The sequence below is a fragment of the Borostomias antarcticus genome (assembly GCF_949987555.1).
Source record: "Borostomias antarcticus genome assembly, chromosome: 13".
In the NCBI taxonomy this organism is placed as follows: Eukaryota; Metazoa; Chordata; class Actinopteri; order Stomiiformes; family Stomiidae; genus Borostomias; species Borostomias antarcticus.
The window spans coordinates 1,764,833-1,776,160 of NC_140246.1; the positions used below are offsets into that span (position 1 = coordinate 1,764,833).

Here is an 11,328-nt window from a genome sequence, read left to right on the forward strand (position 1 = left end):
CAGGCTTACACATTTGGACGAGCTCTGATTGGTCAGCACACCTCGTGTGTCATGGACTTCTGGGTAAGGAAGTCAAATTGAGATTGACCTCTTAATTCTCCACAACACGTACAGAAGAGAGCTCTCAATTGAAACAGGTTTCCTTTCGTTAAATTCATTTTTATTCATGTTGTGGGACATTGACAAACTGAAGTGTGCAAGTATAGCTTCTGTGTCCTGCTGATAACATGCCACTTGCTTGTTTCACACTAAACAGAAGTCCATACTGTAGTTCAGTCCATGTCCTCTAGCTGCAGTCACAGCGCATCATCAGTAAGCGTTTTGTTATGAATGCATTTACAGCATCGACTCATGAAACAGTCTGATCAACTCCCCATAGCTCAAGCTTATGAAACGAGATGTTTCTGGTACACTTATGAAAGGGTTTGTTATGTATTGTATGATCAATCAATAAAAGAATTCCAAGAGTGTTAAAAGAAACTTATGATAAACAATATACAGATAATTTGCATGTTACTTATAAATTGGTTTTCCCTGAGGGAAAAATCATCATATTTACAAAATGTAATAACAGCAAATTTGTGTGACATTCGCCATAAAATACTAAATTATTGTACAAGTTCTTTTTTTTTAATCAATCATTTGTCTGACAGGAGTAAAACTAAAGCATATAAGGCATATCATAAATAACAGTCTTCGATTACCAACTAAAATCTCATCAAAACCTCCTTAATTTGCTCATAGGTTTCCTCACTATTTACATGCAAAAAAATAGTTCTATCATTTTGATCCTTGGCTCGTTTTGATGATGATACAAGCACGTGTTTTTTAATTGCATAACTTGTAACATTGTATTCAATGGAGGCACAAGAATATTCTCCCAAAGCGTTGCATTTGACATCCAGTGCACGCTAGGACAAAGCTCTGAGATTCAAGTGAGAAACCTTTTTCCCCAAAGAAAAAGAAAAAAAAAAACATTCAAAAGAACTAAAATGTACTAACGGAAGGTGAAGTGATTTGTGAGAGTATAAGGATTAGGCACGTTTTTTCAGTGAGACGCGAGTGTCGCTGATACTAAGTTAGCAGCGGACACAAGTACAATCAATAGGTGAGCCAGTACAATCAAAACAGTGAGTGGGTGGAGGGTTGAGGCAACGGACCAACTTCATACAAAGCAGTGAGCTTAAGGGTTTCCTACTGACTGGGAGAACGGAGCATCTATTGTATTAAATAAAAAAATAAAAAAAGATTCCAAATCTAAAATCCCCAAATCAGACTCCACAAAGTAGGAGTTTGAAGTGTGGTGATCCTTGAGAAAAGCATGGGGCTTCATTGTGTATGACATTCTCATATGTGGGTATGATTGCAGCGTGAATCTGTCATACCTCAAATAAACCACTGATAAGAGCAGAGCAAGGGGGAACAAACCAATATAAACGATGGCCTCAAAACTATGAATGATTCATGCCCAAAGTACGCCCTATATTCGTCTCCAGATAATGCTATTCTTCTTCTTCTTCTTCTTCTTCTTCGTAGTCCAACTTAAACACAACAAACTCAACAACAAAATACAATCTGATATCAATTGAGGGTGGATTAATGGAAACCGACAATTTCAAAAACATTGAAAACTTGATCAAAAAAGAGAAGATTTGAATGGTCAGGCTGGCTAATCCTTTCTTCTAAACTCAATATCTGAATTTATTCAAAACTGCAAATTGACTCATTTCGTAAGATAACAATGAGCATATCTTCTCACTCTGTAACAGGGTTATGGTCAGTGAATGTTTATGAACATTAGCACTGCAGTTAGCCAGCTGGGGTTAGGGTTACCCTAACCCTAACCCTAGGGTTACCCTAACCCTAACCCTTTCACTGAGGGGCTAGTGTGAATCCACCTAAATGCAGGCCACAATTGAATGTGGTCACTTTGTAACCGGGCCACAGTGAAAAAATGACTTAAGTTCTATGAGGCTAAATCAGATATAACAATGACATTCAAGGTCATCTCTTCTGCCCCCTCCCCCCAATCCCATGCAATGCAGTTGCTAAGTCCATTCTTTACCACATGAGGGTGCCAGTGAGCGGAGGGAGAGGCAGATAGGAGCCATGTGTCCCCCACCATCCAGTCCCCCCCCTCTCTCTCCATAACCTCCATCCTCGTCAGGATCAGTGGTCACAGGTCACAGGTCATCCTCATCCCTCGTCTGTGTTTACTGGATGTCCTCCACATAGTTGGCAGGGTACAGGCCTACCTGTCCATCCTTCAGCCGGCCCTTGCACCAGCCCTGGTCATCTTCATTTCCTATCTTGGTGAACTCCTCCCCTATGGAAAACAGCCAGAACATAATAGATTAGATTAGATTAATAGATAGATTAATAGATAGACATATAGATTAATAGAGAGACAGATTAATAGATAGGTATATCTATGTATTAAATGCAATGAAATCTATATAAGTGGAAGACTGAGCAGTCCATCCCTCTCTAACACACTGTGACCTCTGTGACTCTCGTTCGCCGAAGACACGAGTAGTGCAGGTGGTGGTTGTAAATAAGTAAGCAAGCAAGTAAGTAAGCAAGCAAGTAAGTAAGTAAAGTTTATTTGATTTAGCACCACTCGGCTTCGCCTTTCTCCCTAAAGCTTAATCTATCTGCATCTTGCTTAGACCTATCCAACTTATCTCAATCATCTAAACACAAGAGGGTGTTTTAGGACAGTCTCATTAGCTTGCTCTCCCTCCACCTATCTCTCTCCCTCCACCTATCTCTCTCCCTCCACCCGTCTCTCTCTCCCTCCACCCGTCTCTCTCTCCCTCCACCCGTCTCTCTCTCCCTCCACCCGTCTCTCTCTCCCTCCACCTATCTCTCTCCCTCCACCTATCTCTCTCCCTCCACCCGTCTCTCTCTCCCTCCACCCGTCTCTCTCTCCCTCCACCCGTCTCTCTCTCCCTCCACCCGTCTCTCTCTCCCTCCACCCGTCTCTCTCCCTCCACCCGTCTCTCTCTCCCTCCAGACGTCTCTCTCTCCCTCCACCCGTCTCTCTCTCCCTCCAGACGTCTCTCTCTCCCTCCAGACGTCTCTCTCCCTCCACCCGTCTCTCTCTCCCTCCACCCGTCTCTCTCCCTCCACCCGTCTCTCTCTCCCTCCAGACGTCTCTCTCTCCCTCCAGACGTCTCTCTCTCCCTCCACCCGTCTCTCTCTCCCTCCACCCGTCTCTCTCTCCCTCCACCCGTCTCTCTCTCCCTCCACCCGTCTCTCTCTCCCTCCAGACGTCTCTCTCTCCCTCCAGACGTCTCTCTCTCCCTCCACCCGTCTCTCTCCCTCCACCCGTCTCTCTCCCTCCACCCGTCTCTCTCTCCCTCCACCCTTCTCTCTCCCTCCACCCGTCTCTCCCTCCACCCGTCTCTCTCTCCCTCCACCCGTCTCTCTCTCCCTCCACCCTTCTCTCTCCCTCCACCCTTCTGTCTCCCTCCACCCTTCTCTCTCCCTCCACCCGTCTCTCTCCCTCCAGACGTCTCTCTCTCCCTCCACCCGTCTCTCCCTCCACCCGTCTCTCTCCCTCCACCCGTCTCTCCCTCCACCCGTCTCTCTCTCCCTCCACCCGTCTCTCTCTCCCTCCAGACGTCTCTCTCCCTCCAGACGTCTCTCTCCCTCCAGACGTCTCTCTCTCCCTCCACCCGTCTCTCTCTCCCTCCACCCGTCTCTCTCCCTCCACCCGTCTCTCTCTCCCTCCGGACGTCTCTCTCTCTCCACCCGTCTCTCTCCATCCACCCGTCTCTCTCCCTCCACCCGTCTCTCTCTCTCTCCACCCGTCTCTCTCCCTCCACCCGTCTCTCTCCCTCCACCCGTCTCTCTCCCTCCACCCGTCTCTCTCCCTCCATCTGTCTCTCTCTCCCTCCACCCGTCTCTCTCTCCCTCCACCCGTCTCTCTCTCCCTCCACCCGTCTCTCTCCCTCCATCTGTCTCTCTCTCCCTCCACCCGTCTCTCTCTCCCTCCACCCGTCTCTCTCTCCCTCCACCCGTCTCTCTCTCCCTCCAGACGTCTCTCTCTCCCTCCACCCGTCTCTCTCTCCCTCCACCCGTCTCTCTCTCCCTCCACCCGTCTCTCTCCCTCCACCCGTCTCTCTCTCCCTCCACCCGTCTCTCTCTCCCTCCACCCGTCTCTCTCTCCCTCCACCAGTCTCTCTCCCTCCACCCGTCTCTCCCTCCCTCCACCCGTCTCTACCTCCCTCCACCCGTCTCTCTCTCCCTTCACCCGTCTCTCTCCCTCCACTCGTCTCTCTCCCTCCACCCGTCTCTCTCTCTCCCTCCACCCGTCTCTCTCTCCCTCCACCCGTCTCTCCCTCCCTCCAGACGTCTCTCTCTCCCTCCACCCGTCTCTCTCTCCCTCCACCCGTCTCTCTCCCTCCACCCGTCTCTCTCCCTCCACCCGTCTCTCTCTCCCTCCGGACGTCTCTCTCCCTCCACCCGTCTCTCTCTCCATCCGGATGTCTCTCTCTCCCTCCACCCGTCTCTCTCCCTCCACCCGTCTCTCTCTCCCTCCACCCGTCTCTCTCTCCCTCCGGACGTCTCTCTCTCCCTCCGGACGTCTCTCTCCCTCCACCCGTCTCTCTCTCTCTCCCTCCACCCGTCTCTCTCCCTCCACCCGTCTCTCTCCCTCCACCCGTCTCTCTCTCCCTCCGGACGTCTCTCTCTCCCTCCGGACGTCTCTCTCTTCACCTGCTTTGAAGCTCAGCTCGTCCTGCTCCTGGCCCTCGTAGTCGTACAGCGCCCGGACCGCCACGGACACGACCGGGGACGCCGGCTCCTCCTCAAACGGGTTCCCGTCGCCGTTCGCATCTGCGGAGAAAGGGTTCCCGCCCGTCTCCTCATCTGACCAATCCTGCGTTTTCTCCATGCTGCTGGCACTGGACGGACACACAGAGAAGCCAATCAGAGAGCTGAACGGGACGAAAGTATTTCATGTCAATCACGCCCGGCTCAGACACCGATTGGACAGTCCAGCATGCCAGGCAAGAGAAGCGGGAACCAGAGTTTAAGTGTTAGAGAAGGAAATAAAAACAGTCGAAAAACACAAACTGCCCAAACGCATATCCAAATCCGCCCGGATACAAACGAGCTGTAAGCGTAGCTTTCTCTCTCCTCCAGCCAATCAGAACACGGGGAGGAAAACTAACATGCCCGACAACATCAATGGTGTGAAGCCTTTGTTGGTGAGGCAAGCTGTAGTTCCATTTTGGCGAAATGGATTTGTGAGTTGCTGTGACACTGCCACGGGTCAACGCGCACGCACACACACACACACACACAATGACGACATGTACTTGGAAACACAGAAAATGCATGAAGTGAGAACAAGGCCAATATGTTTCATAGAAGCGTGGCTGCAGTTCCCTGTGAACACCACTAGAGGGAGGTACACAGATCAGGACATTCTTCCCATCAGGACATTCTTCCCCAGTCAGAGAACACACTGACACTGACAGACAAATGAACACACGTCAAAGCGCAGTCAGACCTGTGCAAACAAGTAAGTCAATCTTTTCTTCCACGTGTTTTTTAGCTAGTTGGTGACAGGACACCAAATGTAAAATTCCCAATCAAAATGAGCTTTTAAAAACGGAAGACTTAATGGAGGAATTGCTTCCTCTAGGTCATCAGGCTTGTGGACTAACTATGCGCTGAAGCTGAAGATTTGGCCTTCAAGACTCCCTGGGTTACATCAGATCTGACTGAAACGTCCACATCAGACCGAACACACACCACGACGAACACACACACGGTTTGGGACAGACACAACGCTGGAGAGTGACGGGAACACAAGACGCTGGGTCCCTGTGCTCGTCCGCTCACAGGAGGAAGGAGAGACGTGGCCAAGAGGAATATAGAGTCAGAAAACAGGAAGGAAAGGTCAGTGAGGAGGGAGGGGGGGGGAGGGGGGAGGGAGGGAGGGGGGGAGGGAGGGAGGGGGGGAGGAGTGGAGGGAGGGGTGGAGGGAGGGAGGGAGGAGCGGAGGGAGGGAGGGAGGGAGGGAGAGAGGGAGGAGCGGAGGGAGGGAGGGAGGGAGGGAGGGAGGGAGGGAGGGAGGGAGGGAGAGAGGAGCGGAGGGAGGGAGGAGCGGAGGGAGGGAGGGAGGGAGGGAGGGAGGGAGGGAGGAGCGGAGGAACGGAGAGAGGAGCGGAGGGAGGGAGAGAGAGAGGGAGGGAGGGAGGGAGAGAGGGAGGGAGGAGCGGAGGGAGGGAGGGAGGAGCGGAGGGAGGGAGGAGCGGAGGGAGGGAGGGAGGGAGGAGCGGAGGGAGGGAGGAGCGGAGGGAGGGAGGGGGAGGAGTGGAGGGAGGGAGAGAGGGAGAGAGGAGCGGAGGGAGGGAGAGAGGAGCAGAGGGAGGGAGGGGGGGGAGCAGAGGGAGGGAGGGGGGGAGAGAGGGGCGGAGGGAGGGAGGGAGGGAGGGAGGGAGACGTTGCAGTGCTTTAGGAATGTAGCGTCAGGGCGGGGGGTGGGGGGGGGGGCTCTTGTTCACCAACATTTTCACTTCCTCTTTTTTGACAGCGATCGGACTGCTGTTGTTGACCGTCGGCTGTTCCACGGTCGCCTCTTCCTCCTCCTCCTCCTCCTCATCATCATCATCATCATCCTCAAAGGGGTTGCCGGCCACCGGCGCCGAGCTAGTAGGCACCGTCAGACTGACGACGCGGACGGGGGGGGGGGACAGCAAAGAGTGGTTGTGACACACGTACGCACAAAGTCAGAACACACACACCTCACACACATCTGGGGATGTGAGGACACAAACACACACCTCACACACACGTCTGGGGATGTGAGGACACAAACACACACCTCACACATGTCTGGGGCTGTGAGGACACAAACACACACCTCACACACGTCTGGGGCTGTGAGGACACAAACACACACCTCACACACATCAGGGGCTGTGAGGACACAAACACACACCTCACACACGTCTGGGGCTGTGAGGACACAAACACACACCTCACACACGTCTGGGGAAGTGAGGACACAAACACACACCTCACACACATCAGGGGCTGTGAGGACACAAACACACACCTCACACACGTCTGGGGCTGTGAGGACACAAACACACACCTCACACACGTCTGGGGATGTGAGGACACAAACACACACCTCACACACACGTCTGGGGATGTGAGGACACAAACACACACCTCACACACGTCTGGGGCTGTGAGGACACAAACACACACCTCACACACGTCTGGGGCTGTGACACACAGGTTCTCATCCATGGAGATAGAAGACGTGAGAGTTGCTGTACATCTCCAAGGTTAGTCGTTACTGCATGGATGAAATATGTCTCAGGTGGCTGTGCTCTTACTGTGTTCCAGGTTCACAATCTGGTCATTTATCTGACACTCTTATCCAATGCTACTCACTATCTTATTTGAGCTGTTGTTGAGGTTAAGTACCTTGCTCAAGGGCACAACAGTACGCAATGATTGTCAATGGCCTGACCTGGTCTTGAACCAGCGACCTCTTGGTCACTGGCCAGATGCTGTGGGTGACCTACCAACCTTTCGGTCACTGGTAGATAGAAAGATGCACTCTAAAGCCAACCCTAACACTAACACTGCACTCTAAAGCCAACCCTAACCCTAACACTGCACTCTAAAGCCAACCCTAACCCTAACACTGCACTCTAAAGCCAACCCTAACCCTAACACTGCACTCTAAAGCCAACCCCAACCCTAACACTGCACTCTAAAGCCAACCCCAACCCTAACACTGCACTCTGAAGCCAACCCTAACACTGCACTCTAAAGCCAACCCCAACCCTAACACTGCACTCTAAAGCCAACCCCAACACTAATACTGCACTCTAAAGCCAACCCTAACACTGCACTCTAAAGCCAACCCCAACCCTAACACTGCACTCTAAAGCCAACCCTAACACTGCACTCTAAAGCCAACCCTAACCCTAACACTGCACTCTAAAGCCAACCCCAACCCTAACACTGCACTCTAAAGCCAACCCTAACACTGCACTCTAAAGCCAACCCTAACCCTAACACTGCACTCTAAAGCCAACCCTAACACTGCACTCTAAAACCAACCCCAACCCTAACACTGCACTCTAAAGCCAACCCCAACCCTAACACTGCACTCTAAAGCCAACCCCAACCCTAACACTGCACTCTAAAGCCAACCCCAACCCTAACACTGCACTCTAAAGCCAACCCTAACCCTAACACTGCACTCTAAAGCCAACACCAACCCTAACACTGCACTCTAAAGCCAACCCCTAACCCTAATACTTCACTCTAAAGCCAACCCCAACCCTAACACTGCACTCTAAAGCCAACCCTAACACTGCACTCTAAAGCCAACCCTAACCCTAATACTTCACTCTAAAGCCAACCCCAACCCTAACACTGCACTCTAAAGCCAACCCTAACACTGCACTCTAAAGCCAACCCCAACCCTAACACTGCACTCTAAAGCCAACCCCAACCCTAACACTGCACTCTAAAGCCAACCCTAACACTGCACTCTAAAGCCAACCCCAACCCTAACACTGCACTCTAAAGCCAACCCTAACCCTAATACTTCACTCTAAAGCCAACCCTAACCCTAACACTGCACTCTAAAGCCAACCCCAACCCTAACACTGCACTCTAAAGCCAACCCTAACCCTAACACTGCACTCTAAAGCCAACCCTAACCCTAACACTGCACTCTAAAGCCAACCCTAACCCTAACACTGCACTCTAAAGCCAACCCTAACACTGCACTCTAAAGCCAAACCTAACCCTAACACTGCACTCTAAATCCAACCCCAACCCTAACACTGCACTCTAAAGCCAACCCTAACACTGCACTCTAAAGCCAACCCTAACACTGCACTCTAAAGCCAACCCCAACACTAATACTTCACTCTAAAGCCAACCCCAACCCTAATACTTCACTCTAAAGCCAACCCCAACCCTAACACTGCACTCTAAAGCCAACCCCAACACTTATACTTCACTCTAAAGCCAACCCTAACCCTAATACTTCACTCTAAAGCCAACCCTAACCCTAATACTTCACTCTAAAGCCATGTATAGATGACCTCGAAAGCCATGCAGGATTAAGACCTCAGCTACTCTGTTCTAATATCTCCATGGATTCAACCAACGGGGGAATTGCAACATGAAAGACTCAAACACACAATGGACATTATGGCAATAAATTATGACATACAGCATCTATGCAAAAATAAGAAAATAGATTATGGCACATATAACAAGATATGAAACACAATGGATCCACAATGCATTCTGACCAAACAGGCAACCATGACTGCCACCAATCAGTTAGGACCCTATGAGATGAGAGACAGTTTGGCATGACAGAGATGCTAGCATTGTGAGGCTGGGAGGGTGTGCTCTGCAGACGGACGCATCCTCTGGCTCAGACCAGCACTTTGAGATAAAACATGTAATATTGATAATTCATTGCAGATGAGTTGCATTTCTGCTTTTTTGTTGTTGTTGAAAAGTCTCACTTGGAGAAAGTGAGACTTTCAAGCCAAGCTCTCACACAACCCAACAGCTCTGAGAAAGCGTACACATAACTTCACCAGCTACCAATAGTTAGGGTTAGGGTTGCCGTGTAGCTATGATAACAGGTCTAGTTCGTTGCATGCACCAGGTCTAAAAGAAAAAGTGGCCGATGGGAACAGATCCAGAATCAGCTTTCTCTCTGGCCATCATAAACCTAGATGTTCAAAGCGTGTTTACAGAGCAGTTGGACTTTGAATAAAAGGGACCTGGTATCAGTCAGACCTTGTGACTGCGCTGTGGGGACTAATGTGAAGGCCTCTAATGTGAAGGCCTCTAATGTGAAGGCCTCTAATGTGAAGGCCTCTAATGTGAAGACCTCTATTGTGAAGACCTCTAATGTGAAGGCCTCTAATGTGAAGGCCTCTAATGTGAAGGCCTCTATTGTGAAGACCTCTAATGTGAAGGCCTCTAATGTGAAGGCCTCTAATGTGAAGGCCTCTAATGTGAAGGCCTCTATTGTGAAGACCTCTAATGTGAAGGCCTCTAATGTGAAGGCCTCTAATGACACAGTCAGTCTCGCTACGCTCCCACAGTTAACAGGATCGGCCTCAAACGAGCCGCGACGCTAAAACGCTTCACTGTCATGGCGGTTTCAGGCGGTAGAAGTCATCGAATAAATACTACATAGATATGTATATAGATACTCAGGCGAGAATAAGAAGCGTTCTCTCTCGAAACATCGCTAAATGGTTGAGATCATCCAACTTTTATAGATCTGCGCGCAACAATGCTTTTCTACCTCCGCCCTGAAAGTAGTCCTCTACCTCGGAGGAGATCAAAAGAGTACGAATGGTAGAATGAGTGTTGGTTTAAGGTAGACAGTATTGTGCCTGTCAGGCTGTTAGACAGAGATGTTCTGTGCCTGTTAGGCTGTTAGAGATGTTCTGTGCCTGTCAGGCTGTTAGCAGGACCAAGATAAAGAGATCAGACTCATCTCGACGAGACATTCCTCCTGACTCCTCTCCCTTCTCCCTACATGCACATTGACTTTACTGGATCTTGTTGAATACACTTCTCCTTGAATTTGAGAGATCTTGAATTATTAGAGATCGAAATCTGTAGGCCTACCAACACGCGCACACACACACACACACACACACACACACACACACACACACACACACACACACTCCCAGTTTCTTCCAGCACCGACCAGATGATACTGGAGCGACAGACAGGCCAAGGCTGTCTCATGGCACCAAGATCTGCTAAGTTCAAAGGTCAAATGCTTCCTATCCACATTCCCCAGGTTTCACTCTTTTTCTGCATTCCTCCACTACCTACTCCGTCTTTAACGCACGCCGTCCGCGTCTGTAACGCACGCCGCCCGCGTCAGAGCTCGAGATGATCCTACGGCTTCAGGAGCCAAGTGTGTCATTGATCACGCCGCTGGGGTGGAATGTGACAGCTGGTTTGCGTCACGCGGAACAACCGCTGAACAGCAGCCGTGTGACGTTCACCTGATCTACACACCTGAGCACACACACACATACACACATACACACCTGAGCACATACACACATACACACCTGAACACATACACACCTGAGCACCTACACACATACACACCTGAGCACATACACACATACACACCTGAACACATACACACATACACACCTGAACACATACACACCTGAGCACATACACACATACACACCTGAGCACCTACACACATACACACCTGAACACATATACACATACACACCTGAACACATATACACATACACACCTGAACAC

The 11,328-nt window shown here is 50.4% G+C and overlaps 1 protein-coding gene across 3 annotated transcripts in view; it reads right to left on the reverse strand.

The window, feature by feature from the left end:
* Positions 1 to 153: 153 nt before the first annotated feature.
* pacsin2 (protein kinase C and casein kinase substrate in neurons 2) overlaps positions 154 to 11,328 on the reverse strand; it is a 32,006-nt gene continuing 20,831 nt past the window's right edge. For 2 of the 3 annotated variants that reach the window (XM_084447981.1, XM_084447980.1), the window contains exons 9-11: positions 6,526 to 6,684; positions 4,723 to 4,910; positions 154 to 2,326 (exon numbers count right to left, since the gene is read on the reverse strand). In XM_084447981.1, the coding sequence (XP_084304107.1) occupies positions 2,214 to 2,326; positions 4,723 to 4,910; positions 6,526 to 6,684 (460 nt within the window). In that variant the 3' untranslated portion in view covers positions 154 to 2,213. The remainder of the gene's footprint in view (positions 2,327 to 4,722; positions 4,911 to 6,525; positions 6,685 to 11,328) is intronic. The other variant, XM_084447982.1, reaches the window with a different exon arrangement.